General features: G+C 37.0%; 3 protein-coding genes across 3 annotated transcripts; 1 reads left to right on the top strand and 2 right to left on the bottom strand.

The window, feature by feature from the left end:
• Nucleotides 1–4651: 4651 nt before the first annotated feature.
• Nucleotides 4652–5569, bottom strand: LOC137733272 (UPF0481 protein At3g47200-like). Its single transcript, XM_068472453.1, has one exon. The coding sequence runs from the start codon at nt 5567–5569 to the stop codon at nt 4652–4654; it is 918 nt and encodes a 305-aa protein (XP_068328554.1).
• Nucleotides 5570–15698: 10129 nt separating this feature from the next.
• Nucleotides 15699–20436, top strand: LOC137716807 (potassium channel AKT1-like). The gene is made up of 12 exons (XM_068456184.1): nt 15699–16112; nt 16565–16930; nt 17120–17177; nt 17287–17604; nt 17777–18022; nt 18158–18256; nt 18392–18416; nt 18511–18704; nt 18821–19015; nt 19132–19207; nt 19329–19907; nt 20153–20436. The coding sequence occupies exons 1-12, from the start codon at nt 15865–15867 to the stop codon at nt 20434–20436; spliced, it is 2688 nt and encodes an 895-aa protein (XP_068312285.1). The 5' UTR covers nt 15699–15864.
• Nucleotides 20437–20598: 162 nt separating this feature from the next.
• On the bottom strand, nt 20599–24926 carry LOC137709728 (probable boron transporter 6). The gene is made up of 13 exons (XM_068448715.1): nt 24639–24926; nt 24014–24122; nt 23811–23893; nt 23498–23690; nt 23249–23387; nt 22995–23160; nt 22725–22891; nt 22432–22605; nt 22120–22338; nt 21740–22047; nt 21384–21639; nt 21166–21303; nt 20599–21055 (listed from the first exon to the last, which is right to left on the bottom strand). Exons 2-13 carry the CDS (start codon nt 24115–24117, stop codon nt 21026–21028), a joined length of 1977 nt encoding a protein of 658 aa, XP_068304816.1. The 5' UTR covers nt 24118–24122; nt 24639–24926; the 3' UTR covers nt 20599–21025.

Below are 24926 nucleotides of genomic sequence, written 5' to 3'. Positions count from 1 at the left end.
CTTAAGTTTCGTTGACCTATATTCTGTGATCTTGTTACTATAAATGGCTTTACCGATAGAGATCAAGTGGAACATTCTTGCTGTACACTAATCTGTGTGTTATAAGATTGTTTATCGACGAGTTTAAGTGAAACATCCTCATCGTACTCACATGTTATAAGAGGGATTGGTTGTTAACGAGTTTAAGTGGAATATCTTCGGTACGCTAATCAACATGTTATAAAATAAAGGAAAAATTAATATCCGGTCCCTAATTTCTAATGTTTATTGATTAAGACCTTATCAGTTTTTAGATTTTGATCAAAATCCCTATCACTAATATATTAATGAATTACATGTAAGTTACATAATTTTTTTTAATATAAAATGCACCCATGTGTTATATAAAATTCATTCAATCTTTTCTCTAATCCCATTTTTAAACTTATATAAGTACATTCTATTTCCTTGATTTAAGAATGTATCAATGTCAAGTTTAATAAAATAAATTTAATAATATTATTAAGCTTAATATTTTTTTTGGGTGTGTTTTTGAAAAATGTACTCACGTTTTGGTACAATAATTGTTTGGTTAATTTTGATGAACGTGCCCATGTATGTGTATTGTCACATCCCAACCCTCAGCTCCAACTATATTGTCCGCTTTGGCATTCCCTGCCCGAAGACAGAGCTACCGCACGGTTTTGTTTCTGTGGACCGGTACTCAGCCGTAGCCAGCGCCTGCTCTCCCCTCAGGGAGTCCACAAAAGGCCTAATTGAAACTTAAGGTTGGCAATGGATATATAAGGCCCAAAGACCACGCCCTCACGGGCGATGTGGGATACTACAATCCACCCCCCTTAGGGAGCCCGACGTCCTCGTCGGCACACCACGACCGTGAGTCTGGCTCTGATACCAAATTATCACATCCGAACCCTCAGCTCCAACTATATTGTCCGCTTTGGCATTCCCTGCCCGAAGACAGAGCTACCGCACGGTTTTGTTTCTGTGGACCGGTACTCAGCCGTAGCCAGCGCCTGCTCTCCCCTCAGGGAGTCCACAAAAGGCCTAATTGAAACTTAAGGTTGGCAATGGATATATAAGGCCCAAAGACCACGCCCTCACGGGCGATATGGGATACTACATGTATACACACACACAAAATACATTGAATAGTATATATAATTCATCTTTAATATTTTTAATCCCATAAATTATGGTTTTTATTTAAAATTTTATTAATATAAATAACTACAAATTTCATTTTTAATTTAAAAATATATAACCTACATAGAAATACATTATTACATTAATATCAAGAACTTCAATAAAAAACTAAAAACTACAAATATTTCAGTCAAATAATATTGATAATTAGGGAACGCATTCAAATTGGATGGAGACGCTGAAAACAAGAATAGACTAATAACACCACATGTAGTGTTACAGTAACACCCAAAATGTTTCACCATCATATTCCCTCATATATGTTAAAAGGTAAATTGAAATCTTTAATTTACTCACAAAAAGTTATCTAAAACGTGATCATTAAATCATGCATTTTATGTATACATTTCTACTATTCAAATATACATTTTAGAAGAGATCCACTCACAAATACTCCGCCGTCGAAGAGCTACGCAAACTATCGACGACGAAAACGCCATAATAAATGCACCTAAGCACATAAAGGGTCCAATTAATAAAACTCTATTCAACTGATTGAATATGGAAAAACGAACATAAAAAACGAATTCAAGACGTCGAATTACCCTAAGAACGGTCCCGGGTAAATTTCGAAAAAATCAACAAAAAGTCAACACGGGAATACTCCAGAGAATATTTCAGAAATATTTCTTGAAAATATTCCTTGGAATGTTCCAGGAATATCCTTGGAAGGTTCCAACTGGATCGGGCCCAAGGGTTGGGCCAGATCTCTCATTGGGTTTGGGCCGAAGGGTCCTAGGCCCAAGGCCTGGGGTGGTTTCCTAAGACCTAACACTATGTTTGGGTGAAGAAATTTAAGATTACTAAGGAATTTAAAAATGACGAAAATTGAAATGACGAGATTTTATTTTCTAGAATTTGTAAATTTTCTTGTTTGGTTAACCTAAAAGAACAATGGAATTAAATACGGAATTTGTTAATTTTAAACTCTCAATCATAGAAATTGAGAAATGACACATATTTACATGGAATTTGAACTTAGGATTTGGAGGTCCCAAATTCCAAGTTTTTTTTCCATGCGGAAATTCTAAATTTCTATGTTTATGAATCCAAACAAGAGAATTGATGCCTGTCAATTTATAAATTCTGACTTTTACCAAAATTCTATTTTTATTTTCCTCATCCAAACATAGTGTAAAGGGTTTTGGGGTAAAAAGGGATTGGGTTTAGGGGTTTTAGGTTTATGGGCCGAAGGCCATATTTGAATGGCCCAAGGGCCTCAATCCAAAGGGTTTAGGTTTGGGTCAGGAAAGGGTTTGGGCTCGGACAAACCCCTTTTAAACACACTTTTAAAACCAACGTGACTAACCTTCCGTTCCGTAAAATTCATGAAATAAATCGGGACGGATTGTGACAATTTTTATTTGGTTCACCCCCTTCTCCAGCAAGAACCAGTCAAAATTCTTCCACGCCACACCAAATGTTGATTAGAGAAGCAACATTGCATTGTTATTATCGAACCAAATAAACTCTTCTTCTTCTTATACCAATAGTCTGACAACACTCATTTCCCCGCTCTTTGTTGGTGTGGTATGGCGTGGGAAATCCAGAACTCAAAGCATTAAGTACGGCTACCGTTTCAATTCGCTGGCTCTGTACAAGTAAATTTGCTCAATGAACTGATTAAAATTTTCTCGTCTTTGTTGGATTCTTTGCTCATCTTTTTTTCAATCTTTCTTGATTTATGATTACTAAATCTTTGTTGTACAAACCGATTAATGATTAATGTGCTTTCTAACAATTATTCTTGAATTCTATTGAATGATTAACGTTGTATTATGATTTGGGAACCTTTCACATTGATCTACTACGAATTCCCCGATGTGTACTGTCTTGTTTCAAAGCTTTTATTCGAACCTCAAATCAAGAATAGAACGAAATCTGAAATAATATTTTTCCCAATTTGGTGGTGCATTGGTAATCCAGTATTAAAGGCCAAGTTTATCTTCAGCTTTTTTGATCTCCTGTCATATTAATAAGCATTGTCACAAACAAGTCTCATAATTTCATGTTAATTAGTAAGGTTGTTTACTGCTATAAGCATGCCGATGTTGCTGAAATCACTAAAATAATGAAAAATATGAAGTCTTACCTTCTGTGAAGCTTCCGAAACGTCGATTTCATCTTCCATTGATCAAAATAATTTTATTCAATCAAAACATGTTTGTGGTTTCATATGTTAAGGTTTTTTTTTTTTCTTCTTCTTTCTGCAATAGAGAGTGAGAGTGATTTTCAAAGTTGATTTTTTTTTTTTTTTTTTTGAACAAACGAGGAGGATATGGTTTCGACCCCAGGGTTCTTGGGCTTTTCAAGTTTGTATGGGAAACAGCAGTGTGTAGGGGCTGAGGCTAGAGTGGTTACATATATAGAGGAAACTCATTTTTTGTACACGGGATACATGTTTAAGCAACGATTGTCTTACAGTTCGAGTTCAAATATCAGAGGCTATTTTGTGATTCATTGATCAGAGGCTATTCTGGGAAACTATACAGGTTTAAGCATGTAAAACCTGTCACATCCCAGCCCGGAGCGGATCACTTTCCAGGCCCGCTCCACTACCGTAGCACGATATTGTCCGCTTTGAGCTTACCATTCCCTCACGGTTTTGTTTTTGGGAACTCACGAGCAACTTCCCAGTGGGTCACCCATCATGAGATTGCTCAAGCCTCCTTCTCGCTTAACTTCGGACTTGTCACATCCCGGCCCGGGGCGGATCACTTCCCGGGCCCGCTCCACTACCGTAGCACGATATTGTCCGCTTTGGGCTTACCATTCCCTCACGGTTTTGTTTTTGGGAACTCACGAGCAACTTCCCAGTGGGTCACCCATCATGAGATTGCTCAAGCCTCCTTCTCGCTTAACTTCAGAGTTCCTACGGAACCCAAAGCCAGTGAGCTCCCAAAAGGCCTCGTGCTAGGTAAGGATGGGAATATACATTTAAGGATCACTCCTCTGGATGATGTGGGATGTCACAAAACCTGTATAGTTTCCCAGAAAATAGAATATATATATATATATACCCAAATCCAAATCCAAATCCAAATCCAGAAACAATCAAAACTCTAAATCGTAAATCCCTAATTCAACATGCATCCTAAATAGAAAATTAATCCCTAAATAGAGAGGATTGATTTTGGCTTAAACATAACAATGTCACTAAATTAAGTCTATATAAAGGAGAGAGAAAGGGGGGGGGGGGGGGGGGGAGAAGTACAAACTTTTGAGAACCAAAATTAATTAAGGTTGGGAGATATTTGAAGGGAGAATGAGATAAAGGAAAGAACGGGGAAATTAAAGGAAAGAACAAAATTTTGTGACCTTTTCTACTTGTTGTGTCAATATATAATTTAGGTTGGGTTTTTCAACATGAAGCAAAGGAGTGTCTAGCTTTTGAGTAATTTATGTGGATTAACTTTGGAGGAGTGTTCCTTAAGATTTGGTGCTTTTATGGCTCAATAGTGGGGATGCCTGGATTCGAAATCGGTGAGCACCACATTAAAACATCCGAGAATTTTATGTCAAATAAATCGCTGCTCTCTGTTCGTACCCTAAACTGGACTCCAGCCTGGACTAGCTCTGTCACGTTGGGTACGGCTATGCTGTTAAGTCCCTCTTCAGGTTTTGGTTCCACCGGTAGGTATAGAATTCTTATCAGATCAACAAAGTGTTGTACTTCTTCTCCAGAAGAACATATTTGTTTAAATTTCTTTTCTTTTCCCTTGCTATTGATTTCGCTTCCGAAAAAATAGTAGGAAATTTCAAGAAACGACGGCAGCTGATGTGAAGAAGGAAAAAGTTTTTTGAAAAGATCCTGAAGAATGAAGAAGGGCAGCTGATTTTCAAGCAACCGCAAGTCTGGACGCACATCGCACAACATCTGAGGCTTGTTAAATATGTAATCATCTTCATCCTGTCGATAATCTGAGGAATAGTTCCTCAATAAGAACTCAATGACGAAGGCGACATCCACTAAAACAATTCTTACAAATTCATCACTGCCAAACTCAATGGGTTCTGCATAACAACCTCGCAACCTTCCCTCTTTCTCCTTTATCATTTGTATATAATCAGAGAAGCTTACCCCAGTTCGCCTTAGAAAAACTCGCAGGTACCTTTTTTTGTGCTCTTCCATGGCTTTTAAATGTTCCTTGCCATGGTGAAGTGGGCCTATAGAGACTACTTGAGGTGTATATGCCTCCTCATTTACCCACCGCAGTCGCTTGGGAACTCTATAGATACACCGCAAAGGGGACAGGGGTGACAAGTTATCCAACTCCTCTTGTAATGGATCCTTGGGGTTTTCTATGTCATGTGGAGCTGCATGGACTCCTTCCATTTTACCGCCTGAGATCGTTATCTGCATTGATTCAAATCTTTCATTCAACTAAGATACTCGGAGCAAACTTTAGTAAGAAACAAAAAAAACCCCGCCAGATGCCTTTTGAGGTGTTGCGGTTTTCCTTAGGAGCTGAACGTTAGAAAATATGATTGCAGATCATTTTGATCCTCTGATAGATGAAGTGGAATTTTTTTTTTCTTTCTCTTGGGTGTTTTTCGAAAATTCCATACCATTCAAGCAACTTCATATCCTTCGGGGAGTTTGCGAACATCTTATGATGAAAACATAATCATACACGTAATTCTCGTTGCATTGGCATTGTTCAAAGGCTAGCTATCAAATAATTTTCTTTTACAAATTTGTATTAACTTGACAAAAACTTGCGTAAAAATCATTCTTATTCACACCGTAACTGAATCAAGCTATCAATTTCATAAAATTGTAAAACTCCAATAATCCATAGTAACGTTATGCACCACGTACGCATCATGACAGCAAACAAAACGAATGTTCGATCAATATGATTTAGGAAATGACTTGACTTAATAGAATTGAAAACTCCAAATCAAAAATTGCAATTTGATGTCAGAAGATGAAGGCTATAGCTAGTGCGAGAACATAGTAGACATGAACAAATTCTTATTTCTGGAGGGGTTGTTGTCAACACAAGGACAAATGGAAGCCCAACTTTCAACTTATTAACATGTGAAGGGAAGACAATTTTCAGTACAAACGTAGATAAAGTTAACCGATAGCCATTCAATCAGTTCAACTAATGCATCAAAGTGACAACACATTTATTGTTGTAATCCATTTTATAGAAGTAGGCAGTGAATTCAAACGAAACAAAAGTAAAGGGGAGATTGAATAAAACCCCAAAAACTCCAATTCTGAAATTATCTTAAACTAAATTATATGCATACATCAATTCAAATCAAAGCATAAAAGGAAATTTATTCAATCTACATCCAAAATCAAAGGAAAATAGTAAACGATTTTGTATTTTTTTTTGGCTTAAATATTACGTACAATGGTATTGGTGTTTTATTTTATCGGTCAATTTGGCCTCAATGTTCTCAATTTGACCAAATTGGTCCTCGTGATTATCTCCATTAGCTAATCCTATACAATCCGTTAAAAGACCGTTAAAAGTGAGACAAAAATGTAATTTCATCTAAACTCATTAAATGCACGTGAAATCAGATAATCAACGACGAAGCCTCAAAATAGTTTTGCTCCTAATAGTCTTGTGACATCTATCTGGTCGATTGCAAATCCAGTTGCACATAATTTTTAGGATTACAATTCTCAAAATAAACAAAGGATTTAAAATAAAGAAAACTAATGAAAATAGCTTGATACCATCCATATATTAGGCCAAAGTGGTTAATTGAAAACAAACAAGTTTGTACGGTTAACTTGCCTCTTGTAGACGACTAAGAAAACTCAATGCATATTACTTGCTCTCCTCTGATCGACGAAAATTAAATTTTCTTTGACGATAGCACAATGATAGGCTGGCTATATATAACCATTTTTTCTTCAATATGATTTTGCAGAACGTGTTTAATGGGCCATATTAAATTAATGTCGTGATTCAAGTAGCTACCTACAATCCATAGTACTAATGTTATGCACCACGCTTCTTGACGGCAAACAAAATGAATGTTGTATCAATTTGATTTAGGAAATGGCCTGGCTAATACAATTGAAAACCCCAACTCACGAATTGCATTTTGATGTCAGAAGATGAAGGCTAGCTAGTACGATAACATAGTAGACATGAACAAATTCTTACTTCTGGATTCGGTGGTTGTCAACATAAGGACAAATGGAAGCCCAACTTTCCACTTATTTAACATGTGAGGGGAAGGCAATTTTTATTCAGTACAAATGTAGATAATGCATCAAAGTGACAACACTATTATTGTTGTAATCCGTTTTGTACAAGTAGGCAGTGAATTCAAACGAAACAAAAGTAAAAGGGAATTTGAATAAAATCCCAAAAACCCCAATTCTAAAATTATCTTAAACTAAATGATAGGGACACATCAATTCAAATCAAATCATAAAAGGGAATTTATTCAATCTACATCCAAAATCAATTTGGTTCCCGTGTTTATCTCCATTAGCTAATCCTATTCTATCCGTTAAAAGTGAGACAAAAATGTAATTCCATGTAAACTCATTAAATGCACGTAAGATCAGATGATCAATGACGAAGCCTCAAAATTATTTCGCGCTAGATAGTCTTGCAGACATCTGTCTGCTGGATTGCAAATCCAGCTGCACCATAATTTTTAGGATTACAATTCTCAAAATGAACAAAGGATTTAAATTATTACCAAAGACGGAGTTGACGAGGTTCATGGCATTACATTTTTATCCTCTTGCGTGCAAGGTGCATGTCAAGTTTAACGGTCCTTTAATAGATTGTATAAGATTGGCTAACATAAAACATGAGGATCTATGTATACACACACCAAAAAAATAAAATAAAATAAAAAGCAGAAGCAAGAAGACAAACCGCATATACTCACAACGAAAATTCCCATATTTGTACTTGAGAGTTCGAAAACAATCTAAATCATGTAATTGATACAAAAGCACAATTTAAATTAAATTTTACCCAAATTATCTCATGGCAGCAAACGATTCCTATTTAGGGTACGTAGGCAATCTAACGTAGGCAATATTTTCGTTGGGACACTCGAACATTCATTACATAAGTCGTTATGTCCCAACGAAATACCACAATGCATATCATGCAATATTTTAAAGAACAAACAACAAAGCACAATCATATTCTCTCGTCATATTTATCAATAAGTCTAATCATAATAACAATGATATCCAACATAATAATCCCACATGACGAATAACATTTCCACTTCATCCATCACATAAATCATCACGTTTCCCACATAAAATCACAATTCATAGCGTGTAACATATTAAAAAAATTAACAAAGCACAATATTATTCTCCAGAAATATTAATCAACTAAAATAATCAAAATCACAACACTCATATCCAACGTCACTCCACAATCCCATCAATTAATCAATTCATGAATCAAGATGTACAATCTTAGCATATAATTACGTTCATCAAGCAATGCGATAACAAAACATTTCATGAATTAACCAAGAAACTCTATATAATTCCCTACTTGGATTATGAGTAATAAACATGGTAATTCTAATTTATTTTCACAATATCTATTGTGGGTAATTCCCATCTACTCGAATTTAGGATTCTAAGATCACCTTACGGAATGAACAAGAGCAAGGATTCCGGACCACTCAACGGAATCCAACAACATCGGGTTCCGGACCACTCAACGGAACCAAAATATCAAGCGGTTTCTCGTAATCTACCTAGACCTGTCATATGTAAAGTCAATGTCTACATTATGGGATTGATGCACTGGCAAATCAGTCACTCAGATAAACTACAAGGCTTGGGTGAGTGACAATAATATAAGCATGTGATACAATAATGAAACCAACCATCAATCACAATTTATAAACCTTGAATATAGATCATTCATAAGAAATCAATACCAAACTTTTGAAAACTTCGAGGGAGTCACCCAAACATCCAACGGTTCGTCTGAAACAATCACAACATCTCACAACCATATTCTCGCACACACAATGAAAAGTAAGGTCAGAGCGACACAATTCGGCCGAAGTCTACATCTTTGAAGCTATCTCAATCTAAACTCAATGAAATCCAAGGGGGATGCGATCCCAGACCATCACTCAACATAATCGCGGAGTAAGAGGGATTCCGGACCATCACTCAACAGAATCGTGGAGCACAATGCATAACAACCAATCAATGAAACAACCCATGAATCAAGTTACTCAAGTCACAAAAACTCAACGAAACGAGAATGAAATAATGACACAAGCATTGACACATGTTTCGAAGCAACAAACCCCATGACAATGGTTAACGGTCCACTACTAGCCCTCACATTTCATTAAATCAAGCCAATCATACCAAACAAACCATATTTCCAATATGCACGTCAAATCCCACTTCATGTAACTACATCGATGGCTAAATATAAAATTAACAATTTATAGGAAACATAATTATAAAACCATTTCATATTCACATATATTAGAGTCACTCACATTTCATCATATCATACAATCTATGCAAATCAACCACCCTTCGAATATGCACGTCAAATTACATATCACGATCATCATCAGTACATAAGCCGAAATCATGTTTAATGAACATAGGTCTATGGCTAAATATATATAATCACATTTCAATAGAAATCACATTATAAAACCAAGTCATATTCACACATGATACCAATATAAGAAATCAAGGTAATAACGATATCACATATGTTCAAGTCACTCTCTAACCAATGTAGGCCCACTAGACTTCACTTAAGTCTCCCATAGTACTAATTTTATTATTTAAAACGTTTCGAGACATGTTGACCACAACTCAACTCTCGGTCAACGATGGGGTCCACAACGATCCGCACATCAGATTTATGATTCATAACTTCTCAAAGTCCACATTATGCTTTGAGAATAACATACTAAAATTTCATTATGATCCAACAGTCGGATTGTCTTCAATCACACAAACAAGTGGCGGTCCAAATTGATCACCACAACAAACAATTGAATTTTGGGAAACCGAGCTAGAAATAGGTTCATAGGGTCACTAGAAGTTATTTGGAATCTAGAAAACACTCGTGAACGATCCCACGTACTGCCACACGCGGTGGAAGTCAAGATGGAGGGTTTAGAAACCCCAAATTTTCAACATTAACTAGATGAGCTCAAATTTACATGGTAGCTAGAGCTCAACGAGGGAAACACTTTTCACAACTAGGCCGATGATAAATTCTAACCAGAAACGTCCAAATTCACCGGAGAAAACCGGATTTCTAGGGTTCTAAACACCCAACTCTAAAATGAATATGAAAGCACAAACTAAGCATACCAACTTGAAGATTACAAAGAGTAGATGAAGTTTCATACCTCACTCGAAGGAAATGGTTGCCGGAATCACCGGAAAAAATGATAAAACTGCCGGAAAAGTCATGGGCTTTGTGGCTTCGAACTGCAAAGATGGAAAAGAAATTGGGAGATCTAACACCACAGAAATGTAGGGTTCGTCAAGAGCTTTCCATGGACACCAAGATCACCCAAAACAAAGCTCGGATGAAGAAGATACAAGCGGATCAAGTTTTTGGGTTAACGAGTCCAAATCTCCCCTAAAACGGGTTAGTAGCAGCTCCCTGCCCATTTTTTTTTTCAGAAAACCTCCCCCTTTTCTGGAGGTTTTACTCCCATTTATAGCATTTTGATAAAATTACCGAAATGCCACCAACTTCAAACGGCTCAAACTTCTCCGTTCTGACTCGGAAATAAGATCCGTTTACGCCTACGCGCTCATGGAATCGAACTCTACCTGACAAATTCAAGAGTTGACCGAAAAGGTCGAGAAAATTTGAAATGACTAAAGTACCCTTCACTTTGTTTCTCTCGTTTGGAGAATTAACGAACTAGTTCCAATCAAAACTTCGAAATACGTCAAGAATAAAATAAAATAATAATTTTGGGGACGGGATATCACATTTTCATTATGTTATATTGCTTCATAAGCTATATGTCATTATTTTGTAGTTTATATATCTCAATGCAATTATGTTTTTTTTAAGTATATGCAAACACTAATTTACGTGATATATAATAAATTTACTTAAATTCGCCTAGGTTCCCGCCTAGCCGCTTAAGTGTTAGGTCCCAGCCCATCGCTCGACTAGCACCTAACGTCTTTTAAAACCTTACCGTCATCCTATTTTAGAGTAATCATGTTCTTAAAATGATGCAATATGTACTTCTAACTATCATCTGAAAATTTTCCTGTTTAATATGAATTTCATATGCTGAAAGGTCTCCATTCTAAAGGTCTCTGTCTCTCGGTGGCATGGGATCATATAGCCCTCATGACTGCACAAGACAAGGAGGGGGCGGCCAAGTTTTGGAAAGAAAAAGACATGTCAAACCTGGGCTGGGGACTGGCATGTCTCAACGGCATGAGCGACTTCAAGTCGCAACTTCTGCAATTTTGGGCTTTTAAATCCCTTCATTTTTCTTCATTTTTTATAATCTATTATCATGTCCCTTAAATCTAAGGGTATAATAGTCTTTTTAACACCCCCCCCCCCCCCCCCCTAAAAAAAATGTGCAACAAGGATATGTAATTTTCTTGTATAATTTAATTGCTTATCATCTGAGTTAGCAACTTAGTGTTGCCTTCAAATTAAGAAGTCTCGTCTTTTATTGATCTATAATCTAGCTAGTTGTTGATACCTGCGCAACTCAACAATTATTGAATTTAATAATAATAATCTCTACTAATTAATGAAACCCTCTTTGTCAACTAAATGAAAATGAAAGGACAACTTAATCTTTTATCACACAAAAAAAAAATGATGGGCAATAATGTAATTTCATAGGTCCAAATTTTACTGTTTTTATTGAAGCCTCACCTACAGGTGATGTTAAAATATCTCTAATATTTAAAATTTAAAAAAAAAAACCAAAAACAAAAACCTACCTCCCACTCCCCCGCGTTCTCTCTCTCTCTCTCTCTTCCTCTCTACTTCTCATTTTCTAAAAAAATATGTTTATACACACAAAGTGTGTAAGCAAATGTTAGTAGTAGTAATAATAATAATAATATATTAGTACTAAAATAAGATCACCAAAAGTATCAAATAACATAACAACTTCATCAAAAGTACCACCCTTACCAAAATACAAAGTTTACCCCACAAAATGGAGTGCCAATTCTACAACCACACAAGACATGATTCATGTTACAAAAATAAAGTCCCAAAAACAACAGCAGCGATCCTCTTGATCATGCCTTTATCCCCATCATGGTTTCCATTGTTTTTTCTTTCTTATAAAGGTGGATGTGAAGATTATCTCCCTACTCCCTTACATTTTGCAATCGAAGACGGGATCCTTTTGTCTTCTCAGTTGAAACCTAGACATCACATACATAACAAATTCTTCTATGGTCATCAATACATCCCAAATTCAAATTTAAAGCACACGCGCTGGTTTTTGTATTCTTGTTTGCCTTTCCCTTTTGTTATACCATTACCTCTTGTTTCCCTCTCCCTGTAGATGGGAAAATTAAAAAAAAAAAAGAAAAAAAAAAAAAGAGGATTTATGAGATATAATCCACTCCCTCACCCTTTTAGTATTGAAAGTCACTTAGTAATATGATCTAGTGACATTCCTCTTCACTTGTAAGTAAGAGGTCTTAGGTTTGATTCTCGCAAAAGTGAATTCGAACCACATTATTATGGCTAACCCAGTGTGAGGGTTAATCCACTCCCTCACTCCTTTTAGTGTAGATAATGCCGTTTGTTAAAAAAAAAAACAAAAAAACAAAAAGAGGGCTTACTATATTTCGGATGGTCTCTAGGCCACCGAATGGTTGTTGCCATGTGAATAATCAATCACGAAAGTGCATTCCCAATCAATAAATAATCCCACAGTGAATTTCTTATTCAAATTTCTAAAACCCTAGGAATTGAGCTCTCAATTCCCTGTCGAAACTATTGCTCATAACTTTTCGAGTTCTCCATCCTATAACACGTGAGATTTCTTAGAGATAGCAAAAGGTCATATGCAAGGCATGTGATCGTTTTTAACAAAAAATGTAACAGACATTACAAAAAGGATGACCCATGCAACGCGAACTTCAGCTGAAGAATGAGGAAAACTAATAAAAAAGTTCAGGCAACGAAACTAAACTTGTAGTAAATATGCACAAAGACCTACTAAGGAACTAACAAAGAAGTCCTTTCTGTGGTGGCCCTGTCCTGTAACCGAACTATATAAAACAAAAGAGGTTTATCAAGGGTGTGCGAGAAGTAAAATTGGATATATGGATAGCACATCTCAAACAAAAAACTGCACCAAAGCAACATAAAGCCAGAAGAACGAGAAAGATTTAAAGATTTCCATCCTTACACTTTGCTACCACGCAATCAAATTATTACTGTGTCTCACTCTTGCAATCTATAATTTTTTAATTACTCATTTTGTTTTCTAATCCACAAGATGTGACCGGGTGAAGCATTCGAACTTGTTATCATTTCTAATTTTGAGAGGAGAAACATCGCTGGACTAATATTCTACTTGGTAATTATCGCTTAGATGCTGGTTTCATGCAAGTATAAGATTATGTCATTTTTTAACAAATTAAATTACGTCATTTTGGGCTTTCATTTGTTTATTATTAACAAAAAAATTTCCAAACGACGGCCTTTGAAACACTAACACAAGATGAACCAAAGGCTGATGATCTTGTTACTTTATTTTTTATTTTTTTACACTTTCAAACCACCAAGACGTATTCACATTCTTCTCTTTCAGACCAAACCACTTGTTTGGATTCTATGTGTTTTCTCTTTAGTACTTGAATTGAAAAATTGAAATCAACCATTCTTTAGATCTGTTAATCTAAACTTAAATCCAATTTCTTATTTGAAATTGTTCATATTCGATGTCTGCCTGGCTCATGTAAGATCACTGAATGTAATTAAAATTAACCCTGTAGAGAACCTGTCTAACGACAAATTGATGGACTCCAATTTATAGACGATCGATGCTTTAAACCAAAAAGAACGGTGAAATTGACATACCATTGTTGCATTGGTTCACATTCAAAATTCAGATTCTTATTCCTTTACATGTACAACAACTATATGTATTATTTATATACTTCTCCAATCGCATTTAAGAATTTTTTTTTTTTTTTAGTGTGATGATTATATCGCCACGTAATATTACTAATTCATGCAAATAACCATAATCTTGACCGTAAATGAATACATTTCAGAAAAAATAAAATAAATACACATGTATATGAAAGTAAATAAGATTTTAAAATTATGGAGATCTTTGTTAAATATATAAGTCGTTTTTGTATGAATTTCTTCTCGGTGCTTGACTATCCGCAAACTAAATCAAAATTCATAAAATTTACAAGCATTATCTAGCCTTGGAAGGGTCAACTACATTTCGTGTACTCATATGTTTTGGCGTTGTATTATTTTTTTTATTTATTTATTTTTTTTTTTTTGAAAAATTGGCACGAAGCCACGGCTGAAACCATGAACCAAAATAAGGGTGAACCAAAATAAGGGGGCCACAAATTGTACCACAAAGTATGAAATAGCATGAAATTGTGCCAATTGTATAAGAGTTTTTAAGAAGAATAGTACTATCCACACATTCATTTTTACCTTTTACACAGCCATGTTAATTTTCTGTCATTGATTTTATTTAATTCATTCAATTCGACAGTCAAAAATTGAGAGGAGTTTGTGAGAAGTAAAAATTAATGTGTAGATAGCACTACCCATTAAGAAATAGGTGGCAAAGCGCAGGCCCTAACTAGGGTAACTATAAAGAATATATGTTTTACCTGGCAGTTGGCATGTAATTTGTTTACACATAAACTCAATATTGATGAGAGGACCATTCGTTCACTGTCTCTCCATATATCTAAAACTAAGATGTTAAGGTTTTCTTTCTGAAAGTTCTTAGTTGTTATCAAATTAAAGCTTAGACGTGGAGCTTCAATTGAGAGGTCATATAACGTTATTAAGCCACGTGTTATAATATAGATTGACGACATAATTATGTCATAATATTACATATAATACATGTGACACTATAGCGTTCACATCAAAAAATTACTCATTCGTTATAGATAATGACAAAGAAACGTGCATGTGAAACATAGTAGTGGTATGTAAATCACTAAATGAAAGATGGATTAGTTTAGATTCAATCCTTAATTACTGTAAATGACTAAGGAATAGTCTAATAATAATAATTAGGATATGAATTTGAAAATTCCTAATTAGGGTTGAGTAGTTAGTTTTTGTCTCACACTGTTTCATGCACCACATTATCAAAGTTGGCCCTTGATCTGTGTTGGTCCTTGAGCCGGCGTAGTGTAACGTTTGTACACACTACAACACAACACACAAGAGTCTCTCCCTTCACGTAACGTCCGGGAGAGAATACAAATCACAGAGAAAGCGAGAGAGAGAGAGAGAGGGGCAGGGAGAGAGAGCTAGCAGCTTCCTTCCTTTGCTTCTCTCTTTTTCTTCCGGTGGTGGGTCTTCACTTTTGTCCAACATTGCTGACACCAAGGAGGAGAACTTTTGCGTTAAATCTTAGAGAGAGTGAGAAAGACAGAGGAAAAGTGAGTTCCTAGAGAGAGAAACATGGAAGATGATGACTGCTGATCGGAGTGGTAATGATGAGGAAGGGGTCAATGTCAATGTCGATGTTAGTATGCGGCAGGGGTATGGCGGAGTAGAACAGGAGAAGGCGGAACAAATGTCGAGGGACGACAGCAGTCATGCCAGCCAGTTTAGCCTCAGTAATGGCATTTTGCCGTCTCTTGGCGCCACTGCTCGAAACCGTCCCAAACACAAGCTCTGCCGCTTTATCATCTCCCCATTTAATTATTATTACAAGTGATAATCAATCTCTCTAGAAATTTGTCGATTTTTTCTGGTTGGTTTTGCGTGTTCTCAATTGGGGTGATTTATTTTGATTCGATATGAAATGCTTGTGGCAAGTTTTAAATTTAGAATGTATTTGAATATCTTTGGTGGTGTTTGTGCACATGTAGGCGGCATAAGATCACAAACTAGAATTTATTGCCCAGTTTGGTTCTTCTTTTAATGATGTTTCAATCGTTCAAGGGTTTTTTTGTTTTGTTTGTTTTGGGGACTTTAATTTTCTAATTGTAGCTCCATTATTGGTTTTATTAATAATTGTGCGATGTGAGTTAAGTCAGGTAGTCAAGCTGTGTACTTTGCACCTGAGTTTGATCACTTCTCAAATTAGAACATCGTCCTACCAAAAAAAAAAGAAAACATAATTCGAGTATAACATTTCGTTTTGGTTTTTAATTAATTTGCAGACTTTGGCAGTCATTTCTTATATTGCTGGTTTTCTACACTGCTTGGGTGTGTCCCTTTGAATTTGGATTCTTGGACAGAGCAAAAGGACCTCTTGCCATAGCTGATAATGTTGTCAATGCACTTTTCGCTATCGACATTGTATTGACATTCTTTGTAGCCTACCTTGATAAAACTACTTATCTCCTCATTGACAACCACAAGATCATTGCTCTGAGATATGCCAAAACCTGGCTGGCCCTTGACATCATCTCCACAATCCCTTGGGAACTTGCTCAGCGTGTTCTGCCTCCTCCTCTGGAGACTTATGGATACTTCAATATCCTCCGCTTTTGGCGTCTCCGAAGATTCAGTGCAATGATTTCCAGGTACAAATTACATAAATGGAAGCTCCCTTCACAGCAGTCTTATTATGTAAATGCATTTATTTATGAATTCTGAACTGAATTCATCATTGTTTAATTTATGCATGTTCGAAGTCAGCTTAATCCAAGGGCAATGCAGATTATATTTTTCATGTTCATTACAGGATCTGATCATTTTCTCTGATATTCTAGATTGGAGAAGGACAGGAACTATGGCTACTTTTGGGTTCGATATTGCAAACTTATTTTCGTGAGTACTTTTCGACTAATATCTAGTCATTTTTTTTATAGAGAGAGGTGATTGTCTAATATAACTGATGTGTATAATCATGATCATCAGGCTTTTGATGTGCTTATAGGTTACTCTCCTCACAGTTCATTGCGCCGGCTGCTTCTTCTATTTCCTTGCTGCGGATTATCCTAACCCAAGAAGGACATGGTTTGGGCTTATCGTAGAAAACTTTCAACAATTGAGTTTATGGGACCAGTACGTGACCTCAATGTACTGGTCCATAATCACCCTAACAACCACAGGCTATGGTGATTTTCATCCTGTAAATTCACAGGAGATGACATTCAATATCTTCTATATGCTCTTCAATGTTGGGTTGCAAGCTTACCTAATCGGAAACATGACCAACTTGATTGTCCATGGAACTGCTCGAACTAGACAATTTGTAAGTTCAATTCTTTGTTTTCACACTAATATTATAATTCTTACTACTAAATTATGTAAATTTTAACTTAAGCCTTGTAGATATTAACTTCATTGTTCTGACAAGTATGCAAGTATTCGTGGTTTTCAAGTTTTGGTTTCCTCTTTTTTTGGGCTTGTTTTTTGGACTGTAGAGAGATAGTATTCAAGCTGCGACAAGTTTTGCACATAGGAACCAAATACCTGATCACCTACACGAGCAGATGCTTGCTCATTTGTGTTTGAAGTACAGAACGAATTCAGAAGGGCTGCAGCAGCAAGAAGCTCTCGATGCACTCCCTAAAGCCATTCGATCTAGCATCTCTCACTATCTCTTCTATCCACTTGTTGATAGTGTCTACTTGTTCCAGGGTGTATCAAGAGACCTCCTTTTCCAATTGGTAATTATTAAGTTGCACTATTTCGTACTAATTGGCAGTGCTTGATACACCGCAATTTCATTCTAGTTTCTCCTGCAATCTTATATGTAAGAAGCCAATTTTGTTTAACTTCTATTGTCATGGTTGAATTTTAAGGTCTCTGAGATGAAGGCTGAATATTTTCCTCCAAAAGAAGATGTAATCTTGCAGAATGAAGCACCCACTGACATGTATATCGTGGTTACTGGCTCTGTGGTACGAATCAGAAACACAGCATTCACACGACTCACTCTTTGCGCTTGAATCACAAGGCACCTGTTGCCTTTCTTTTACTCTTCGGTTTCTTTTTATTTGGAAAACTAGCTTCTGATTCTTGCAACTTGCTAACAGGAACTTATTATGCATAGGAATGGAGCAACACTGGCAAGTTTAAGGATAATCTTTGTTCAACGTGTCTTCTAAAACATAAACTTGGTGCTTTGTCTATGACTAATGGACTTCTTGTTGAATGACTGCGGTTGTTCATGAAGCAAAGACAGGAGACGTTGTTGGTGAAATAGGTGTGCTTTGTTACAGGCCTCAAATGGTCACAGTTAGGACGAAAGGACTCTCCCAGCTTCTGCGTTTGAACCGTACAGCTTTCTTAAATCTTGTTCAAGCAAATGTTGGAGATGGAACGATAATCATGAACAATTTTCTTAAGGTATGTAAGTTACTTTAGTCATTTTTTGGTAGTCTTTAATATTTGGGAATCAGCATTTCGATAACAGTTTTTTGCAGTCTTTTTCTTATGCATGTGCATATATTTTGTTGATGCAGCATTTGAAAGAAATGAAGAATCCGCTGGCAGAAGGAATTTTGAGGGACATAGAGCATGTGCTGGCTAGCGGTAAAATGGATCTGCCTCTTAGTTTATGCTTTGCTGCACAGAGAGGTGATGATTTGTTGCTGCATCAGTTGCTCAGGAGGGGTTCAGATCCAAACGAGATGGACAATAATGGACGAACAGCTATGGTGCGCATACCCTATCTTTATATGCGCAAACAGACATGATTTTGTCCCCAATAGCCTTTGAATTTGCGACTTTGGTGCTTATTTTGTGTGTGTTTTTTTCTTTTTTGTTTCAACAGCACATTGCAGCATCTAATGGAAATGAACACTGCGCCCTTTTACTCCTAGAGTATGAAGCAGATCCCAATATACAAGGTACGGACGTGTTCTCTTGTCAGACAGTCTGGTGTGCTATGCTTCTATTTAGGTGAACTTTTATATGAAAAGTGGTGTGAGAACATTACGCTGAACCAATTGTTCATTTCTTTGCATGCAGATTCGGAAGGAAATGTTCCTATATGGGAAGCAATATCAGGGAAGCATGAGTCTTTGATTAAACTTCTCTTAGACAACGGAGCAAAGATATATTCTGGCAATGTGGGAAATTTTGCTTGTGCTGCTGTTGAGCAAAACAACTTGGAGCTGCTTAAAGACATTGTCATGTATAACGGTGATGTAACACTGCCCAAGAGCAATGGGACTACAGCGCTTCACACGGCGGTATGTGAAGGAAATGTAGAGATAGTTAAGTTCCTCTTGGAACAAGGAGCTGAGGCTGACAAGCGGGATAGCTATGGATGGACTCCTAGGGCTTTGGCAGAGCATCAGGGACATGAAGAAATAATGGAACTGTTTCAGCACAAATGGGAGAGTAAGAAACCAACAGTTGTTCCTATGCCAAAGGATCTGATACTATCACGCCCTGGGAAGTTCAGGAGTGAGCCTACATTACCTCCCTACGCACGGGATGGCAGGCCATCTTACTCAGATATGACATCAGAAAATACTCGTAGAATGGATAAAATCTTTCGCAATTCACTGTTTAGTTTCATGTCAGCTGCCAATACTAATACTGGTAAGCATATATCTTCAATTTTCTCTGTAAATTCTTAGTAAGATGCTATAATTTCCTGTTCTTACTTTTCTATTCGAAAAGCACTCACATACTGTTTCATAGGGATCCCCAGAAAATCATGAGTAAAAAAGCCCCGAGTGCATCATTACTCGACCTACTAGAAATGGAGGCCTTTTACCGTACCTTGAATTTTTCAAACACTACGTGATGAACCGTTTTGACAAGGTGAATTTGAAAACATGCAGGTGAGAAAGATAGAGACATTGTCGCATCTACAGGTAGTTTGGCAAGGAGCACGAATAGGAACAGCTATCCGGCCAGAGTGACACTTAGCTGCCCGAAAAAAGGCAAAACTGCTGCAAAGCTTGTGCTTCTGCCTGACTCCCTTCAACAACTACTTGACCTTGGTGCCAAGAAATTCCAGTTTACAGCCACCAAAGTTTTAACCGAAGACGGTGCTGAAGTTGAAGATGTAGAGATTGTTAGAGACGGTGATCATCTTGTTCTTGCTGGTGATTCTGAGAAATAATGATGCAGAAGGCCAGAAAATTATACCCCAGATGCATGTCTATAATTATTATCATAATTATGTAACAAAAAATATTAATAATTTAGTATACAATCATTTGAAAAAAAAAAATTCTCCAGGTTCAGTTCACTTGAAGGAAATTTAAATAGGGAATCCCAAACATAAAGAAAAAACAAGATGATAATATAAATGATTTCATCTTATCTGATTGATGATTTTTAACTACAAGATATTGTAAAAATTGAAAACCGATAAAAAGTGAAAATCTAAAAGAAAAAGGGAAAAAATTACATTCCTCGGTGAAATTTTACAAGAGTTACAACTGCTCCTGAATCCCCCTTAACTCTTCCAGTTAACTTTTACATATCCCCCTCCTCTTCCCTACCCTTTGTCCCTTATTTTGCCCAAAAAACATCGCGGAATCCGCATATGATTTTCTCGATATATTACTTGTTTTCCAAGCTAGGCATAATCCTTAGTCTTCTTTTCTGTAATTTAACAATCCTCTGCTGAGGAGATCAATCATATCATGACAAGGACAAGCTCAGGTGTCAATCTATCTATACTCTGATCGTAATAGATTGTATCGTCAAATTCGGGCAACATCTTCGGGGTGCACCTGCACAAATTTGCGTTGAAATGCATCATTGAACTGATTGGAAAAGTGTAAAATGATCGAAAAGTGATTAAAATAAAGACGGATGAAATGAATTGGGTTTTTTTTCTTACATGTGAAAACCTTTCTTCACTACTGAAGCTGGTTCTGAGCTTCAACTCTCCTCTGCTTGTTGTCATCTCATCCAATATCTCAGCATCATAGAAATCATCTGTACCATCATCGTTTCCAGGTTCGGGTGGTACTTTTTCCTGTTCACACATTTCAATGCCATGAATTGGAATCCTTTAAACACATTCATACAAGCCAGAAGAAGGTATAAGAGACTTACATGTGGAGCACCGGAAACTTCTTCCCACTCACAAGAATCAAGTTCTTGAAGATGGGCAGGATGAAAGAACTTAGGTAGCAGATGTTCCCTTATGCTGATGAGAAGGAAGAATGGCAGTGGGAACAATATTCCGGCTATAGGTATCCATGTCACCCCGAAACATATCAGGAAGTATACGAGTTGGAAGAGTGTAAATGCAACTATGTACTTGAACGGTACTAACTCCACGAATGAAGCATGAGAAGCTTCCAAAACCCTGTCCAAGAAAATGACAGAATTAGAAGATGAATCGAGATCCTGATAAGCTACTACATAAACATTCATGGCAATTTATTGAAACTTTTAGAATGACTTACTTGTAACGTCGTTTAGGGCTGATGAAGAGTAGCAAGAGCCTCTCCCAGAACTGATTACCTGGGAGACTATCAATCGCCATGTAGGCAAAGTATCCCCAAAGAACTGAGGTAGGAATCTTTTTTATTACGAAGATTGCGAATACTGAGCCTCCCACAAGGAGTGACTGCAGCAGGTTACTCACTCTTTGCTCATTAACCCGAACAGGCAAATGAGCATCAATGTGTTTCTCTGGATCAAATTTGCCCTTCAAATCTCCTCCATCATCAGATTTCATCACAGCCTCCCTTAAGTTCTCCAACTCCTTGGACTGCAAGGAAAGAAAAACTATGATTAGACAATGGAATAGAACAAATGACGGAGGAAAGCTTTGAGCACTTACATGTGGAGGAGATCCTCCGTCCATTTCTATGAACACAGCTTCCATCCTTCCAAACATCTCAGAGTTGGTTGCATTTAGTTTCATGCATTCCTTGGCACTCTTTACCATCTTCTTTCGGATCACCTGACGCCTTAGAACAGCAAGACTCTTAGTGTGCATGGGGGACTGCGGAAGAACCCCATTTGAAGGAGGAAGTCCAAGCAACCCACAAACCAATGTCTGCAGCATTGAAAATGTAGCAGCAGAGTTATAAACATATAGATTACAAACGAAAAGGAAAAGGAAAAGAAGATTTGAAGTTGGAAAACATACTGTTATTCCCAAGAGAAACATGTCATAGTGGTATGCAGATGGTTTCTGAAGATTAAACTCCTTCTGTTGTGCAAGCTGTGAAGCTACACTGTGATCAAAAAAGTACAGACCTGCTATCATCACAGCCGGTATGAAGGCAGCAAAAATATACATGACAGGGACATTTGGCATATCCTGCAATTTAAACATGAATGGATTATTATTCCTGTATCAAGCCTTTGATTCCAGCTAAAGGTCAAAGGCAAAAACTAAAAACGAAATGATTACCAAATGTGCGCTAAATCTAATAATACCTTGACGACTGTCCAATGGTAGAGTGATTTAGAGTCCCAGGGCAACGGACAAACAAGCCTCCTAGGAACTCCATGTGGAACTTTACCAGGTAAAGCATAAGACAGTGCTGTCCACACCAAGACCATAAGAGGAACCCCATAATCAGCAATAAAACTTCGGAGCCATCCTGCGTCCATCGCCCAAAAAAGGACAGGATAAGTATAACCAAAACCATTTAAGTACATTGATCTTTCACAAAATGATCGAATTGCAACCTCCGAATTCATTACCTGAGCCATACCACCATAATCTTGCTTTTCTGCTCTTAAGGGCAGTGAAAGTCAGACCGAAGCAGAAAATCACTGCTAACAAACCGTTGGCATAGAGCCATTGGAATTGAAACTCCTCAAGCTTTGGATCTTCACCTTTCGGAATACTGAACTCAGAAATCACTCCCTGCCAAATAAGCATTTACTTGGGGTTAAAGTCAACTCAAAAGATCCGAAACTTGTTCTGATTTTCCAAGAAACTCAACACCACAAACCTTGATGGCCTCTTGGATAAAAAGAACCGAGATCAACATCCCGAAAAGTTCCCCGGCAATCCTAGTAAATCTAGTAACGATGGTACATGCATTGAAAATGGCCAGAAGAATCAGCAATAATGCTGTCCAGACACAAACCCTGTGACATAAGAGTAAGCAAACAAGAGATCAAAAATCTATTTCCGGACACATAGCGAAAGGGCACATCGAAAATCTTGGAAAAATAGATAAGGACAGCTGTTCACGTACCAACCAGTCCAAGCTAGAAAGAGCTTGGTCCCCAACTCCGGCCGTCCTTTACTGAAGGTGTACAGATAGTTATACATTATGACGGTTGGTTCTGCAACTCCTAAGACCAGCAAAGGCTGCCCGCCGAATAGTGATTGGATGATACCGCATAAAGCAGTAGAAGCCAATGTCTCCACTGTGCTTAGGGTTCCATCTACAATCACACAAACATAAATTTCAGGCTCCCTCCATTAAAAACCTCAACTAGCTAGAAAACCAAAAATTATAAACACATAATGCTATATTATTGAGTTCTTATCAGCAAATGTTATACCTGTATCCCTACTCAATTGCTCCCCAAAGGCAATGACCGGAAGTGCGGAGGCGAAAAAAATGTAGAAAGTTGGAGCCAATATCCTGCAATGCATGGAAAAGACTGAACCAAACGAAATGGAAAATAAAAAACTCGAACTAAAAACTAAAACTAAAATGGTTACCAGACGGAGCAATAAAGTTATGAAATTACAGAATTTTTACCTGACACCGGAACAAAGTCCTCCAATCCAATCTTCCTTGTAGCATGCTGCTCTTCCTTTGACATCTTGGATTATTCCCTTGAATGGACTTCTGATGTTCTCCATTTCTGCTGCAAGTTTGTTTGATTGGTAAGTAATGAGTAATGGCCAGTCAAATTGTTATAGTGTGTGTGAGAGAGACACAAATGTGAAAGAAAACAAAAAAGAGAAATTCCAAAATCACCTTCCAAAGTATATTGTATAAAGAGTAAGGCGAGGATAAATGATGATGTCAAAGAAAACAAAAAAATGAATTTCCAAATAAGCTTCAAAAGTGTTGTATAAAGAGTAAGGCTGGTATAAATGACAATTGGATTCACTAATATCATATGGTATCTAAATATTAATTTAGCGTTAATAAATACACATTGTAGATTGTAGATTGGTATGCGGTAAAAAACATAAAAAAACAAAAAAAATCTTCTCTCTTTTCATAATACAAACACAAACATCAAAATCAACAACAAAAACAACATGGGATTGGAATGCAAATGATGAGTTGATCATGCGAAATTAAGCAAATGCATGCATGGGAAGAAAAAAACAATGTGAACATGAAACAAGAGGGAATGGTGGGACCCACGAACCCGAGTCCTACAACCGAAGAAGAGGATATGATAAAAGACAAGGAATGCCGGAAGCGACAGGCGCCGGAAGAGAGAGTTATTCCGGCAGGGGAGGTTGCCGGAGGTCACAGACTCTGATTAGGGGTCAGGGACAATCTTGCCCTTCTACCGCTCAATCTCTCTTAAATTTTCGTTTTTATTATTAGCCTCTTATCTGTTTATTTCTCTCTCTCTCTCTCTCTCTCCCCCTATCCCTCCCGTTGTTGTTTCTCTCTCTACCCCTCAGAACAACAACCTGTCTGGTTTCTC

This window comes from Pyrus communis, chromosome 1 (genome assembly GCF_963583255.1).
Source record: "Pyrus communis chromosome 1, drPyrComm1.1, whole genome shotgun sequence".
Classification (NCBI taxonomy): Eukaryota; Viridiplantae; Streptophyta; class Magnoliopsida; order Rosales; family Rosaceae; genus Pyrus; species Pyrus communis.
The sequence above is the reverse complement of the archived record's forward strand: the minus strand, read 5'-3'. Positions and strand labels throughout refer to the sequence as shown.

Excerpts from the sequence above, each read along its gene's own strand:
- LOC137733272 (XM_068472453.1), bottom strand. The coding sequence starts at position 5,569 with ATGCAGATAACGATCTCAGGCGGTAAAATGGAAGGAGTCCATGCAGCT.
- LOC137709728 (XM_068448715.1), bottom strand. The coding sequence starts at position 24,117 with ATGGAGAACATCAGAAGTCCATTCAAGGGAATAATCCAAGATGTCAAA. Across the intron at positions 23,388-23,497 it reads TTTCTAGCTTGGACTGGTTG|GGTTTGTGTCTGGACAGCAT; the intron begins GTACGTGAACAG and ends CTTATGTCACAG. Across the intron at positions 23,161-23,248 it reads TTATCCAAGAGGCCATCAAG|GGAGTGATTTCTGAGTTCAG; the intron begins GTTTGTGGTGTT and ends CTTATTTGGCAG.
- LOC137716807 (XM_068456184.1), top strand. The coding sequence starts at position 15,865 with ATGATGACTGCTGATCGGAGTGGTAATGATGAGGAAGGGGTCAATGTC. Across the intron at positions 17,178-17,286 it reads GATATTGCAAACTTATTTTC|GTTACTCTCCTCACAGTTCA; the intron begins GTGAGTACTTTT and ends ATGTGCTTATAG. Across the intron at positions 18,023-18,157 it reads GAGACCTCCTTTTCCAATTG|GTCTCTGAGATGAAGGCTGA; the intron begins GTAATTATTAAG and ends TTGAATTTTAAG.